General features: G+C 47.9%; 2 protein-coding genes across 2 annotated transcripts; both read left to right on the top strand.

The window, feature by feature from the left end:
- The first annotated feature begins 125 nt into the window (after positions 1-125).
- On the top strand, positions 126-7,178 carry phex (phosphate regulating endopeptidase homolog, X-linked). Its single transcript, XM_058060969.2, has 23 exons — positions 126-257; positions 324-490; positions 1,888-1,941; positions 2,017-2,178; positions 2,255-2,338; positions 2,484-2,710; positions 2,939-3,007; positions 3,069-3,188; positions 3,272-3,355; positions 3,595-3,737; positions 3,870-3,963; positions 4,089-4,217; positions 4,460-4,561; positions 4,629-4,706; positions 4,767-4,870; positions 4,946-5,004; positions 5,221-5,275; positions 5,462-5,529; positions 5,605-5,735; positions 5,824-5,889; positions 5,982-6,086; positions 6,161-6,237; positions 6,420-7,178. Exons 2-23 carry the CDS (start codon positions 367-369, stop codon positions 6,520-6,522), a joined length of 2,238 nt encoding a protein of 745 aa, XP_057916952.2. The 5' UTR covers positions 126-257; positions 324-366; the 3' UTR covers positions 6,523-7,178.
- A 2,348-nt stretch (positions 7,179-9,526) lies between these two features.
- Positions 9,527-16,449, top strand: ptchd1 (patched domain containing 1). Its single transcript, XM_058060250.2, has 4 exons — positions 9,527-10,011; positions 11,458-12,157; positions 13,145-13,809; positions 14,257-16,449. The coding sequence occupies exons 1-4, from the start codon at positions 9,589-9,591 to the stop codon at positions 15,358-15,360; spliced, it is 2,892 nt and encodes a 963-aa protein (XP_057916233.2). The 5' UTR covers positions 9,527-9,588; the 3' UTR covers positions 15,361-16,449.
- Positions 16,450-16,772: the final 323 nt, after the last annotated feature.

Below are 16,772 nucleotides of genomic sequence, written 5' to 3'. Positions count from 1 at the left end.
AATTGTGTGTGTTGTGGTCCAGTGAACATCTCATCTCTCATCTGATGATTGTCCCCAGCAGTCAGCATGAGATTAGTCACACGTCACACTCCACAGATTAGGCTGTAGTTTTGGTCCATGGTTGAAACCCCCCCGACCCCACTCATCTCCACATACACTTTGAGAGGGAGGAGTGCCGGACGGCGGGAGGGGCAAAGAGCTTGGAGAGCTTGGGTGAAAGTTGCAGGATCTGCAGAGGGACACGAGCTGAGAAGAAGGTAAGTAAGAACACTTGTCTTTTTTTGGAATAGGCATTCATATAGATGTCATGTCTTTTTTTTCAGGTTGCTAGGCAGATTTATACTTTGGAGTGTGTGTGTATAAGTCATGGAAGCAGAGCATTTAAGTGGCGGAGGGGTCAAACCCGAGCGGGGCAACGGCCGTCGCTACAGGATAGCGTTTATCGTGTGTGCCTTGCTCTGTGGGGTTCTTCTACTCGCACTTATACTGGGTGAGTCCACACACACACACACACACACACACACTTGCACTCATGCTGCATTATAATTTGCAAGGAATTTAGCATACACAGAAGACTACTTGCTTAAAAGCCCGGGGCAGCGTACGTCTTGGGGGAAGAGCAAAGGTCCCTGGCAGTGAGCAAGAGCTTGTGTCAAACTATTTCTGGTTCATATAAGGTTTCAAACGCCCACGTGCTCGTGCACTGCAGCCTTTCCCACCATGATTCACGCACTGGGAGGCCAACTGGGAGGGAGAAAAAGGCATCAAAAAGACACAATATGACCGAATGGTCCATCTATCCATGTTCTGGAACTTCCAAAACAATGTACCATGGAATCTCTTTATTTTGTACTCCACCCTCCACGCCACACTTTGGACACCCTTGTACTTGTTATGGTGATACACCATCTATTTGTGTACATTTGGGTCCCGAGGAGGAGCCAAAATGGGAGCTGAAGTTAGGACATCCGTTCTAATTCCCGTTGAGGGTCATTGTGATTCCCCTTCAGCAACATCCTGATGTCGATGTTCCAGTCGTGAGGATGCTCAGCGATGGTTTGTGATGCGGCGCATTCTTGCGGTGGTGTTGAAGTGTAATTACGTGACGGGCCTCATTCGCCCCAGCACGCCCACTCTAATGGAAGCCCTCGCGTTTTCCGCCATGCGTGTGACCGCGCACAAGAATGCCAAGTCCCCCCCGCAAATTCTTGTTTTCAAACCAGCGAGGCTTGAAGCGTCTTCCTGCAACGACACGGTTGGTCACAAAGGTCAGGGAACGCCGCACATCTTATCCGTTCTCAAACGGGATTGGCTTTTCCAAATCCGTGGGCTGTTTCACCTCACGGAACACTTCTGCTGTCCAAGGAGTCACCTTGCATTTGTTTTTCAGGAAGTGCATTTCTTTGAATCAGGGAACCGGAAGATGACTTGATTGTCAAGCTCATTTACTTATTCATTTTCCAACATTCACACAGGAAGTGAAGAACTTCAAATGTGAAATCTTTATTCGGAGAAATAAAAATCCTATGAACACTAAGACAAAAAACAATAGAAAGGCGGCCCTCATTTCCTGGGGCTCAGAGCTAAATCTTTGCATTTAAGTGCACCAGTCAAGCCTAATGATACAAAATTGTGATTCTTATAGCTTAATAACAACATGCATACCCCCCCCCGCCCTGCATTCACTTTACAGCACTGATTTTGCATTTTCATTTTTCAAAAATGAAGGAAAATTGCTCAGCAACTGGTTTAGGCCAAAATAAAAATGATGTGTGATGGTTGTGGTTGATGAGCCCACACTTTCAACCATGAGGGGGCAGCACATGACCAGGAAGGGTGCTTATCTGCGGTCATGTCCAAAATGAAAGCATCTTTCTATCTTGTCAGTTTCCCAAAGAAGCAAGCAGCAGTTCTGTCTGACTCCAGAATGCATCGAAGCAGGTGAGAGCAACTTTTCCTTCCATTTTCATGTCCTCAATGCATACAGGATCCTTTTCATGGTCTCTTCCAACATAGCCGGATCTATTTTGAGTAAAATGGATCCATCCATTGATCCATGTGAGGACTTCTACACCTATTCCTGTGGCGGATGGCTGAAGGACAATCCCATTCCCGAGGAGTCGTCCTCGTACGGCATCTACCCCTGGCTCCGGCAGCACGTTGACATGCGACTCAAAGGTTTGATATCCATCTTCATTGTCACTTGCTGAGGCAGCAAGAGTCCCATCACGGCTGATGTTTTTGGCGGCTTCAGAGTTACTTGAAGCTCCGACTGACGCAAACGAGCTGGAGGCCGTGACCAAGGCCAAGATCCTCTACCGGTCCTGTATGAACGAGAGTAAGTACAACACCCAGGCCCTATTATTAATAATATGAAGTCAATAATTGATAACCATAGTGATACATACTGTGTATATGTATTTAAAAAAAGATCCCCCTTCATTTACTGTATATATTTTGGTCTTTTGTGTCTCCTCCCCTAGCGTTACTGGAGGAGATGGACGCCAAGCCCATGCTGAAGACACTCATGCAGCCTGAGTTTCGCTGGCCCGTGGTGGGCGACGGCCTCGGGGGTGACTTCCGGTGGTCCGAGGAGGAGTGGAGCCTGTTGAGGACGCTGGCTGAGATGAGGAACCAGCACAGCAAGAGCGTCCTGATCCGCCTCTACGTCTCGCCTGATGACAAGAACTCCTCCAGATACGTCATCAAGGTGAGGCGTCTTGACTGTGGAGTTTTAGCACTAGACGATATTAGACGAGGGGAGGGGGGGTCCTGGGAGTTTTCTCTTCACGCTCCCTAAACGGCTTCATACCAAGTATGTGCACTCATACACATCATGTCTGACGATGATGGACTGGGTGTTTTTTTTCGGGCTTTTTTCACGCTCCACTGAACAGGAAGTTGCACTTTTCTTCTAACATATGTCGTCTTCACGCAGCTGGATCAGGCCTCCTTGTCTCTGGCCTCGAGGGAGGACTACACCACCAACACCTCTGCTGCCCAGGCGGTAATATTCTGCTATTGTCTCCTACGTCTTACTTCTACAAACATTCTCTCTCTGTGTGTAGTATCGTGCAGCTTTGTTGAGTCTCATGGTGGACACGGCCGTCATGTTGGGCGCTCCCAAGACGACGACAACGACGGTCCAGATGGAAAAAGCGGTGGACTTTGAGACCCAGCTGGCTCACGTAAAGAGAGGCGTTTGCCAAAGCCAGTAAATAAAAGGTGGACACGCATGATGGACATGATTGCTTTTCCGTTGCTCCTGCAGATCCTGATTCCCTATGAGAACCGGACCAGTGAGAACATGTACAACAGGTACACGCTGTCCCGGCTGCAGCGCCACATGCCACAGGTAACTTCAATTGTCCTGACCTGGGTCTGTATGAGTGACAGGTGACACACAGGAAGACAGGAGGTTGACCGTGGAATCATGTCAACAAACAAGCTAGTCTTCATATTAATATAAAAACTAAACACATGCCTGATTGGCTGTATTGGTGTTATAATGGGGGCTTTATGGATGAAACTTAATGCAACTAACATACACCTGCAGCCATGATGACTTCATTTCTGCATGTCCTTCAAATGCAGTTTGATTGGTTGGGCTTCGTCAAATCTGTGGTGGAGTCCAACAGCGACACGGATCGCTCCATCTCCTCCTCGGAGCCTGTCATTGTTCGAGTGCCGCAGTACTTCAGGGACCTTGTCAAGCTCATTAACGCCACAGATCCAAGGCACGTACACACGCACACACACACACACACACACGTCCACAGAGCCTGGAGGTCTCCTGTCTCTCATTATCACCAATTATGGTGACTAATGAGATTACATGTAGCCACGTAATATTGTCTCTCTTCCTGCAGGACCATCGCTAACTACGTACAATGGAGAACAGTTTTTTCCAGGATCACCACCCTCAGCCGCCGTTTCCTCTACAGATACCTGGACTTTGCTCGGGTCAGCACACGTGCACACACCTCCGAATATTACTTCGTTGATTGATTAAGTAAAAGAGTACAATTTGGTTCGATATGCCACCTAGTGGCAAACTCAGCTCACACTTTCGTGACCCCCCCCCCAAGGTAACCACGGGAACGACATCTCTGACCCCACGCTGGGACAAGTGTGTCAACTATGTGGAGAACTCGCTCGTCTACGCCACGGGCCGCCTCTTTGTCGACACCCACTTCCAAGAGGACAAGAAACTCATGGTAAATGGCTGAGGAGAACATATGCAGTATCTGGCAATACTATGAAGAGTAGTCAGTGTAGAGCTTCTGTTGCAGTATTGTAGCAGTATTGAACATGACTCATCACATACTCGAACGTTTCAAGTGCCAAGATTATTTTGTGAATAGTGGTGGCAGCGTCCTGGTCTGAGGGCTGCATGAGTGCTGCTGACACTGGGGAGCTTTTGAAATGATGAAATTCAATGATAACCGAATCTCCTCAGATGGACGAGCTGATTGGCGGCGTTCGCTGGGCGTTCATCGACATGCTGCAGAAGGAGAACGAGTGGATGGACGACTCGACCAAGGCCAGAGCCGTAGAAAAGGTGACGACATCTCACTCTGTCTCTGGTCTATTAAAAGTCTAAAAAAGTCAGCGCTTTCGTTCCTCAGGCTCACGCCGTCCTGGCTAAAGTCGGCTACCCCGAGTTCATCCTGAATGACACCTACCTCAATGATGACTTAAACCAGGTGGGTACAGCGACGCGCCTGTCTTCCTTCACGCGTGTTGACATCACGTGCTCCTCTCAGCTAGAGTTCCTCGAGACGGACTACTACGGCAACGTGATGCAGACGCTGAAGTTCATTGCTCAGTCCGACGTGGCCTGGCTTCGTAGGAGGGTCCCGCGTACTGAGTGAGCTGAGCGCCTCTGTGTGGCCTTCTCCTCCACTTCCTGTCGCAACAGGACATTTGTGTTTGTGCATTGCAGGTGGTTCACAAACCCGACAACAGTCAACGCCTTCTACAGCTCATCCACCAACCAGATTAGTAAGACTGATGTTCGTGGTAGTTGCCTTTCAAAATTATTGCTTACAAATAACCGAAAACTTGTTTTCATAACCATGAAGGAGGAGACTTAGAAATGCTCCTTCATCAATAAACATACTTTTTCTTCAGGATATTGAAAAAGCACCAACAGGAAATGGACTGCTGTATGTATGTGTGTGTTTGTGTGTGTTTTAAATATGTGACTTTCCCTTTCAGGATTCCCAGCTGGTGAGCTCCAGAAACCTTTCTTTTGGGGCAAAGCCTACCCAAGGTGCTGCGTTATATTCTTTTAACGTTATTGAAATTATAGGGAACATGATTTCTTGCATTGCAAAGTTGCATAACTTCTTGTCACTCTCACGTTACTATTATTACTCGTTCTTGGCCACTAGAGGGCGTCTGTCACGTGGGCTCCATGCGGCTGGCTTGACCTCAGATCTGAACTCTTGCCTTGCAGGTCTTTGAGTTACGGCGCCATAGGGGTGATCGTCGGACACGAGCTGACGCACGGTTTCGACAACAACGGTAAACACAACAGTCAAAGATGAGTAAAATACTTGCATCAACGTTAACCTTGTTGGGTTTTTTTTTGCACAACAGGCCGCAAATACGACAAGGATGGCAATTTGGACCAGTGGTGGAGCAACTCGTCCGTGACGGCCTTCACCGACAAGACTCAATGTATGGTGGAGCAGTACAACGACTACCATTGGGAGGAGGCGGGATTGAACGTAAAGCACTTTCGGTATCGCATATCGGCCATGTTGGTTGAGGGTGTCACATCAGGACTTCCTGTCTTGGTGGTGATGATGTTTGCAGGTGCGGGGCAAGAGGACGCTAGCAGAGAACATCGCAGATAACGGAGGAATAAGACAAGCTTTCAGGGTATGATCAGCGTATGCCAGCGTATGCCAGCGTATGCCTGCATGGCATCACAGGTTGATACAAAGTGTGTGTGTTTTTTTTTTATGTGTCAGGCGTACAGGCGGTGGGTGGACGAGAGCCGAGGCGGCACAGAAGAGCCTCTGCTGCCCGGAGTCGGACTGAACAACAACCAGCTGTTCTTCTTGAGCTACGCACATGTAAGAACACGCCAAGTGAGCACGCTGTGTTGTGTGAAATTGGGCCTGAAAGCTCTTGTGCGACACGCCTGTAGGTCAGGTGTAACGCGTATCGCCCGGAGGCGGCCAGGGACCAGATACAGAGTGGAGCACACAGTCCACCGAAGTACCGGTAAGCACACTTACCTTATCATATTACCTTATCACTTATCATACACAGTACTGCATTAATGTTGATGTGCTCCTGAATGTAGAATTCAATAGAGACTTCCTGGAAGTTTGGTTCATTGTTGTGTACATTTTCACTATGAAGACGTTTATCCTCAGCATCCCTGACCTCTTTCCCCCCCGCAGGGTTGTTGGAGCCATGAGCAACTTCCCTGAGTTCGGCAAGGCCTTCAGCTGCCCCGAGCTGTCAGGAATGAACAGAGGCGCACAGTCCTGCAGAGTGTGGTGACCCTCGACCCCAGGCCCGACTGTCGGAGCCGCCGGCTGACCAAGAGGCGGAGCGTGCCGGCGCCCCGAGTGGAAGCGGAAGGAGCAGACGCGGTTTATCCGCTGACGTGTTCGGGTTTGTACGAGCAGAACGTTTTACTGAGAGTGAACTGATTGGTGGGAGCCTTCCATCACATGAACATGATGTCTAACTCAAGCTTTGGATGATGGAACGTCGATTGGAATAAACTTTTTTTTACCTCAGTGGCGCTACTATATAATAACTATTACTTTCTCATCCTGGATACACATATATTTTAAGCAATTTACCATTTCATACAGTATATTGGCCAAGTTTTGTGGAACCATATTTGGTACCATTGACTCAAGAAGCCAAAATAGACACCCCCTGCTTTATAATAATGCAACAAAACCTTGTGGTTCCTCTCAGTAAAGAAATGCAGTCATAATAATATAAATGTTCCAATGAAATTCAAAGTATGGTATAATATAGCATTTCAAATAGAAGTATAATGTTCCTGAGTACAAATATTCGGGGAGGGGGCTAAAATGTTGATGTGTCTTTTAATTTTAATCAAATCATACAAATACTGTATATTGATTACATTTATATCAATACAAATACATTTTCAAATAATACACGTTTTAATGTAATTTCAATCATACTAATACAAATGTTTAATTTTAAATAAAATCATTTAATTTATTAAATTTATAGTAATGAACTAAATGAATGTACAAATTCTATCTACATAAATAATAACATAAATGTCATAAATATCTTACTGTTAAAGAAAGATTGGGCGCAAAAAAATCCCCAAACTGCAGCACTCCAGCTGTTGCTATGGTAACCAGGAGTCAGTCCCAGTGCTGAAATTTTCTAAGTGTAAGTGAACTTCAAGCACGTATCAGAGACATTTTATGAACGATTTTATTCTATTAAAGTCTGAATGAAAGCCTGGGAGGAGTGAGCCGATTGGCTCGTGTGGTTATTGATTTGTGACCCACTAGCGCACCCCACTTGGAAGTTGCCATGGCAACCCATTGTGTTTTCTCTCCTATATCAGGGTGATCTTGAATGTGATTGTTTGTGTCTTTGTGTGACGGGGGTGGGGGCAGGGGGGCCATGAGTGACATACATCTGTGGCAACCCCGGCGGGACTGGCATCGATACACACTGATTAGAAAAGCAGTCCCCGTCTCTCAGAGGAAGTGTGTCAATGAGATGGACAGTAATGACGTGAGATCTGCTGTTACGACACGTGTAAGCAACACACACATACACTTGCAAACGTCTTTTTTTCCCTCTTCTATATTTAGTTAGCAAGCGCGCACACAGCAGCAGATCCGATCCTTTCTTTGTCTTATATTTGCATTGCTGCTTGTTGCTAGCCAGGATTCATGGGGCACAACCCATAAAAAAGGGCACGCACTTGACTCCTTACGTCATAAAAAATCTGAATATTATCAATAAAGGTAATGCTGTGGCTTTTTTAGCACCATCTGCTGGATACGCAACAGAAAAAAGGACAGGGAGAGCCGGCAGTGAGAAATGAATTAGTGCTAAAGTATTACTTCCAAGACAAAAAACGTGACTTACTTGATAACAAATTTGAATATTGGCAATATAACTAATCATGACTCTTTTTCCACAGCGCCCTCTAGTGGTTAGAGTAGTGTACTCCTCCATAGGAGACATTTTCATGTCTGTTTGTCTCTGCTGTTTCTGGCCCTTTACTGTAATCTAATCTTGACTTTATCCTCTCAGTGACCTCCTCCTTACCGCTCTGCATCCTTCCGGCCCAACGACTTTATGTCCAGATGTCGTTTAGAAATGATAAATATGCTGAAAAATTGCAAAGATGGAGCCGGAATATGAAGGTTTACATGTATTATGAGGACAGCAGTTCCAGTGGCTAATTTAAATGATGATATTTAATAATAATAAGTAGTACACATCCCATGTGGCGGGCATGTTTAGAGGATAGTTCCTTTCAGCAGGAGCCAGCCTGGAGATGGATGACTCTATAAATAATCCAAGAACGAAATGATGGAACTCTTTATTAATGAATGGTCTTCACCAAAAATGTATGGATCTAGAGGCTTTCAGTCCATATGGCTGTTTTATAAATAATACAGGAAATGTGTCACACACTTCCCCCTCGTCTTATGTGAAGAGAAAATAGCTTTATTCTGTTTCCTATAAATCTTTGAGCCTCACTAATTATGACTTTTGTTATCAGGGAGAGCCCCTAAGGCCCTCCCGTCTTTTCATTTCCTCTCCTGCGCTTCCTTCCTTGCCTCCCTGCAGAGACACTTACTCATTCGCCCTCCTCACCGGGCTCCTAATGACGATTAACTGCTTAATTAATTGGGGCTTAATTGAATAATGGATTAGAACATGCATAAACACAGGAATGTCGTGTTTATCCGCCAGTTGGTCTCCATTGTTTGTGTGTGAGTGTGTGGGTACAGTATTTGAGGACTTCCCAGGCATCCCCACAATATTTTCATGCATTTTTAGATGCATTTAAACTGCCAAATTCTGCTCATACAAAGAAATAATGTTCAATCTTGTTAGTCATTTAAGAATGTTCATTGGTTTGCATTGGTGTCCAGATCCGTACATTATTTTGCCACACAAATTAGTGTTAAAACAGTTTTATAACTCAACTGGCGTGTGTTCTATGTTATGTTTTTGTTTCATTCGTTGATATTGGACTAGTTCCGGAAAGGGCTTTTATTTTGATATCGCCTGCTTTTACCGTAATGCCTTCCTGATGCGCACACGGACTACTAAACACCAGCACCGCACTAGGCAGTGACAGCGGCAGTGGAGCTCGGCTGGGACGAGAGCATCTGTTTGCGGGCTCTGACGCCGGGCAGTCCGGAGCAGCAGGTAGGAGGAAATGTTTTAAAAATGTCCCCTTTTGAGCTAACACGTGTTTTGTCTTTTAGAAGAGCACAAGAAAAGGGGCGCCTCACCCCGGTGTAGGATCCTCCCCGGCTCCGGGAGCCAACCCCTCCTTCCCTCTCCTTCTCATGGAGGGAACCGTTGCTGGTACCGATGCGCCCGGCAGTCCCTGACGCTCGGCGGCGCCTCGGTCGGTGGGAGAGGCTCGAGCCGCGGCCGCGCTCCACTATGCTCCGCCAGGTGTTGCACGCCGGCCTGAGCGGCGGCTTCCGCGCGCTCGGCCGCTTCGTGGCCAGTCACCCGGTGTTCTTTGCCTCGACGCCGGTGCTCCTCTCCATCCTGCTGGGGGCCAGCTTCAGCCGCTACCGCGTGGAGGAGGACGTGGAGAGCCTGCTGGCGCCCAAGCACAGCCTGGCCAAGATCGAGGGCAACCTGGTGGACAGCCTCTTCCCCATCAACCACTCCAAGCACGCCCTCTACTCAGACCTGCAGACGCCCGGGCGCTACGGGCGCGTCATCATCACTGCCCGGCGAGGGAGCGTCCTGGAACCGCCTCACCTGGACGCTATACTCGAGGTATACACACAACTTTCCTTCATTCTTATCACTTTTTAAAAACTGAGTCTATTTTGCACTCAAAATATTTAAGTCCAAATAAAAAAAAGAAAATATATTAATTCGTGGTGAATGATAAATATGAGAATAAAAGCTGAAGGTTATTATCCTTATGAAGGCAGATTTTGTGTTTGGACTTCATGTTGCAACCAGTGAGTGCGGCATAACTTTTATTTGAAGCAATAAAAAAAGCTGTCTGCACTTAATTTGAATTACAACATTCCACCACAAACTATAAAATGGTTTTTATGACACACAGAAACAAGTTTATTTACCATTTTGCTGACATCTGCATTTGCATAATTTAGTGTTGACAAGGAATTCCCTTCCCCATCACAAATCAAAAGTCATTCTCACACACAAATGGAATAGGATCCAAATTTATTGCTTAGCGGCGGCGTTATTTCATCGTAAATGGGCACGCATGTTACAAGCGTCTGTGCTATTAAATCACAAATGATGGGCTGCTGCGAGTTAAAAATAGTTAGGGGGAAAAAAAAAAACGATGTTAAATTATGTGTGGCAGGAAAAAGTGAGGAAGTAGCATCCGTGGATGCGAGAGCCTGGCATCAGGCTTGTTGCTCGGTAACCAGCAGTGTGGATGTTGGCACTGTTGTGCTCTTGCCATGGCAACATGGGATATTTCTCAGACTTCCATTGTTAGCCTGTCACTTGAGCACGCACACCCCCTGCCCCATCTGGTGAAGTCTTATTTATAGAGGCTAAATCATACGTCTCCTTCAGGGATAATATCACTAGATTCATTCATTCATTTTCTACCGCTTTTCTTCATAAGGGTCGCGGGCGGTGCTGGAGCCAATCCCAGTTGTCTTTGAGCGAGAGGCGGGGTAGCCAATCACAGGGCACATATAGACAAACAACCATTCACACTCACATTCATACCTAAGGACAATTTGGAGTTGCTAATTAACCTAGCATGTTTTTGGAATGTGGGAGGAAACCCACGCATGCACGGGTGAACATGCAAACTCCACACAGAGAGGAGAGAATTGAACCCTGGTCTCCTAGCTGTGAGGTCTGCGCGACAATATCACTATATTGAAAAATGTAATTTTAATATCTGGTGCTCTGCCGACTAAAATTAATGTTATTGATGTAGCATTTGCAGCACCAGTCAATAAGTCAAAAATAAGGAGACACCTGCTCATTCAGTAGCATGCTCAAGCGTCCACAAACTTTTGACTGGTACTGTATTTAGTTATAAATACAGTTATATTCACTCGTAACATTTGGTACATCTGTGCAAAAAAATATTAATAAAAAATATTTTAAGATGTGTAGTGAAGCCTACAACTTGCGACATCAAAAGCCCGTTTTTGAGCACTTCTTCGAAGTAAGGGAGCTTGTGTTGTTTTTAAACGAACATCTCTGGTTGTCCCATGGCAGCTCCACAGGCTGATCTACCACATGCAGGTGTCGGTGCCACCATCGGGTTTCAACTACTCCTTCTCCCACCTGTGTCTCCCTGACGACAAGAACGTGTGCATCGTCGATGACATCATCCGTGCTATGGAGGAGATCCAGTCGGCCCGCACGGCAAACCGCACCACCCCGGCCCTCCGCTACCCAATCACGCAGCTGGCGGACGGGCGCCAGGCTTACGTGGGCCACCAGCTGGGTGGCGTGCAGGGCTGGGGGCCCAACGGGGCGGTGCGCGTGCAAGGAGCCAGAGGTGAGGGCGTGCGCTCGGCCAAGGCCCTCCAGCTGACCTATTACCTCCAAGCACGCGGCGGCCTCATGGAGGGCGTGGCCGGCCAATGGGAGCAGGCCTTCCTCGGCGAGATGCAGCAGTTTGCGTCGCTCCACCCCCAGCTCGACCTCTACCCCACCACATCCTCGTCCCTGAGGACAGACTTCCAGATCTCCTCAGTTCTGGCACGGCGGCCCCTCTTGGCCAGTTTGGGGATGTGTGGCGTTCTGGCCGTGCTCTGCTGCTCCATGAGGGACTGCGTCAGGTCCAAGCCGTGGTTGGGACTGCTGGCGCTGCTCTCGGTCACTCTCTCGGGCTTGACGGCTGCTGGGATACTCAACCTGGGTGGCTCCACCTACAATTCCACGTACCTGGGCATCCCTTTTGTCATGCTGGGTAGGTCAAAGATCACACCGTGTCACCATGCCTTCGATGATAAACTAGGAGAGCAGACAAATTCTATAAATTCAATAAATTAGTGAAATTGTCTAAAATGCCAACACGCAACAAGAAGGTTGCAGAAAAAAAAATGCCATCAAAGAAAACGAAAGCGAATCCACACACGCCGCCAAGGCGAATTCTTCTACTTCTATTGATTTTTCCATCACAGAACGCCGTGTTCGCTGTCTGCTGCATCTGATGCTTACCTCCAGGGTGTGAGGACCGGCTGGACGGCGTCATTTTAGAATGACTGACAGGTGGTCGACCTTGACTTCCTGAAGAGAGAGAGAGAGAGAGAGAGAGCGGCGCCGCTTTATGATTAGCACATTTTTCTGACTGACAGAACACAAGCAGCAGGGGGTCTTTAAGGTTACTCAGCCTGGATTTATGGTAATGTGGAGGCGGGACCACCAGCTTGAAATCACAGCCGAGAGGGAATAGAAGAAAATGTCGCCGGGAATGTGGGCAGACGTGTAAAGTCGGAGAAACAACTTCCTTTTCGACGGTCTCGGTGCTCGTGTGTGATCTTCACGGTTCCGCAGACTTCATCAGTCTCACCCAGGACCGACGTTGTCGGTCTGTTAGGTTTCAGTTGAGGTGTGAAGTGTATTGTCGTGTTTTTGAGGTCATCGGGAGACTTGCTGGCGCCATGGCAACCATTCAGACTGGCTTGAAAAACATCTGCTGCGTGTCCAAAGACGACCATTTCACAATTTGTTTATTCGTACGCTTACACGAGAGCTAACGTGAATATTTGGATGACTTTGTAACTCTTCAACCGCTGCAAATAAGTGAAAATGTGACATGTTTTTGACATGTTGTGGTTGACATACATCACTTCCTGGTTGGTCCGCACCAACCTGTGACTGTCAGTCACAAGTACAATACGTGCAAAGGCAGTACAAGTGTATCGGATCTCATCAGATGTTTGTTCACCATCAGGTCACGGCCTCTTTGGGTCCTTTGAGATGCTGTCGTCATGGAGACGAACAAGCGAGGACCAACACGTGAAGGAGCGCGTGGCGAGCGTCTTCGAGGACGTCATGCTGCGCTTCTCCGGCTCCACCATGCTGCACCTCCTGACGCTGGGCCTGGCCGCCTCACCGCTCACCAACATGGAGGCCGTGCGCCTCTTCTGCCGCACGGCCGCCTTGGCGGTCACCGTGGGATACGTGTACATGCTGTCCTTCTACAGCTCCTGTCTGGTCTTCACCGGATACCTGGAGACGGGTTACAGACACGGATGCTTTTGCCGAAGGGTTCCAAAGCAGGACCGCCTGGACTCCAAGCCGGCCTGGTACAGGTGTCTGATGTACACCCGTTACCAGGATGAGGCGCAGACTACAGGCGCGCCGCACGGGGTCGGTCACTGCCACTCCGGGAACCTCACACACACACGCACGTACGTGCATCCTCGTGCGGCAAACATCCACGGTCACATGACGAACGGCACACATGCCTCAGACGCACGTCCTCAGGACTCGCATCTTCTGCTGGGCTGTGTGAGGCGTTGCTATGGAGACTGGATCACTAACACATATGTCAAGCCTTTTGTGGTGCTGCTCTATCTGGTCTACATCTCCTTTGGACTGATGGGCTTCCTGCAGGTGAGATGAAACACAACAGAAGACATGATGGCATCTGACGTAGGGTTCAAGTGTCTGAAAGTAACATTTATTGTCCTCTTTTTTTTTTTGGTTACGTATTTATAAATTTAACATTTTTTAAAGCTTGTTTATTCATGACTTAATTTATTTTTTTTAAATGTAAATTATTTGTTGTTATTTATTATTATTGTATTATTTTTTTTTATAATTAATTAGTAATTTATAATAATAATAATATTATATTACAATTATTATAATTATCATAATATTTTATATATTATATTATAATTATTTAATAATATTAAAATGTTTTTATAAATAAAAAAATGTCTTTACAAATTATTTAAATAAATTTAGCTTGAACCTATAAATATGATTAATTAGTAATTCTAATGATTTCTAATTATTTATAGATATTGTATAAACAAATGTTGTTGTTGTTGACAGGTGGCCCAGGGCTCGGACCCCAGTGCCCTGGTCGCCATGGACACGGCCACAGTGTCGTACACGCGCGCCCAGCAGCGATACTTCAGCTCCTACTCCCCCGTCATTGGCTTCTACATCTACGAGAGCGCCCCCTACTGGAACGACTCCGTGCAGCGGGACCTCCTGGAGTACGCCAAGGGCTTCCAGAGGATCAGCTGGCTGGAGGCCTACCTGACCTTCCTGTCCGAGCGCAACCAGTCCACCAGCCCGCCTCGGGAAAACTTCACCCGCACGCTCCGCCACGCCTTCCTCCGAGAGCCACGCTTCGCCCACTTTGCCGACGATATTATCTTCGCCGAGCGGGGTCAGGGGGAGGAGCCGGACGTTGCGGCATCACGCATCTTCCTGGTCGCTAAGACGACGGAGAACAAGCGGGAGGAGATGTCTGTGCTGCTGGACACCCTCCGCCGACTGTCACTCACCTCCCGAGTTCGATTTCTCATCTTTAACCCCTCCTTTGTGTACCTGGACCGCTACGCCACGGCGGTCAGCTCACCGCTGCGTCACTCCTTGCTGGCGGTGCTGTTCCTGCTGGGGTTGTCCTCCCTCGCCGTGGTGGAGCCACTGGTGTCGGTGTGGTTGGGCCTCACCCTGCTCTCCGTCCAGTTTGGCGTGCTGGGGTTCATGACTTTGTGGGGAGTGGAGTTGGACTGCATGTCCGTGCTGTGTCTGATCCTGGCCCTGGGGCACGCCGCAGACTGCAGCGGGCCCCTCCTCTGCAGCTTCGCAGCGGGGCAGGGCGACAGCAGGACCCGCTGGGTGAGGGTGGCGCTGGAGAGACACGGCGTGCCCTCCTTGCAGGCCTTCATCTGCTACGTCGCCGCCCTGGTCCCCGTGGGCTCCGTGCGCTCCAACCTGACTCGCACGCTCTTCCGCTGCTTGGCCTTGACGGCGGTCTGCTCGGCGCTGCACACGCTGGCCTTCTTGCCCACCCTCCTTACCTTTCTGCCGCCCTCAAAAAGCCGCGCCCACCGGCCCGCCGGGGGAGACGCCCCCAGGCAGGAAGTGGAATGCGTGGAGATGAATGACAGCACTAGAGTAGTGGACCAAATCACGACGGTCTGATGCCAGGACTCAGTTGCCATGGAGACCGCCATGCGGGACCATTGATGCTGCAGACAGAAACCCGTGGAAAGATAAACGGAAGGTGTTTTTTCATCAAGTGATGGATAAGTGAGGACCTGGGTGTAGCGTATCCATGGTAACGGTCTGTCCAATAACCAAAGATTGGAGGATTAGCTGAGCTCAGGAGATTGGATCTCATTGTTGTTGCTGCAGGCGCTAACTAGTTTGCTATGTAACTATAGTTGCACGTGGGCAAAAGTATTGGGACACACCTCGAAGGTGGGCACACCCGTTTTCTGTTCCCAGTGCACAGAGCATGCCTTTATCGACAAAGGCATGCCCCCAGTACCTGGTGTCCATGTTGTGTACATGAATGCAACATGAGGCAATCATCTGTATTTCTACCTGAACACTGGGGCCAATAAAGTCACAGTGTTAATGCCAAGACCACCTTGACCCTGTCCTTTCCATCTTACCATATGGCAGCTCCATCTCTGGATTCTACTAAATACTATGCACTGTCGCTTCAGTCGCCATTTTCACTACAACCACACAGGAAGCTAAATAGTTAGTCAATAAGTTATGGTTGCTCACTCCTGGGAAAACACTGCCTTCTAATGGTTTGTTACGGAATTGCAGCCATCAGCTCAAATCTCATGAAACATATATGATATTATGTTTCATAAATTCCAGCCTCCAGGCTAGATTTTGGACGACACACTTCCAGTTCACTCTTGTGAGACTACAACACAGAAACTTTAGCATATTTTCTTTGTTTTTGTCACATTGTGCTGTCTTGTATCACATTAATATGGTGATAATCTGATCCCGTTCTCTTTCCGCCCAGTGGCAATGAACAAATACGTGAGGACACTTGAGCCTTCCCGACCTGCTCTGGTCTTCACTGCCTCCCTGTGTTGAGTCACGGTACTGCAACGAGGGGGACATCTGATTCATTTTCCATCCTGACGTAAAGGTACCATTCCTCATATCCACAGCCACACCTGTTTGTGTGTTTGTTGTTGTTTTTTTTTTTAACGACAATCCATTTCACAGTACTGTAGAGCCAACATATTCCAAATACTTGACCTGGGGACATTTTTGTACGACTTCTACACACGCACACACACGGATCAAATAAATGCTAATACCTTGTCCAGGAAGTGTCTGCTGGTGCATCCTGTACCACAGCAGCTGTTGCCCTGCAGTCACACTGACAAATTACATGGATGACTGTGGTTGTGCTGGGGGGGTGGACCATAGGGGGCGCCGTCTCTATGGGTTGGGGGCAAAATGCTTGCAAACAGGTAAAATTAGTTCAACCAAATTTGACCACACTTGTGCTTGTCACTCCCCTAAAGGTGTGTACTAAATGTTGTGGTGATTTGCCTAAACAGTGTAAAGATACAGCA

Source organism: Doryrhamphus excisus, linkage group LG7 (assembly GCF_037039965.1).
Source record: "Doryrhamphus excisus strain RoL-2023G ecotype Guam linkage group LG7, RoL_Dexc_Guam_v1.1, whole genome shotgun sequence".
NCBI lineage: Eukaryota > Metazoa > Chordata > Actinopteri > Syngnathiformes > Syngnathidae > Doryrhamphus > Doryrhamphus excisus.
This window is presented reverse-complemented; position numbering and strand designations above follow the sequence as displayed.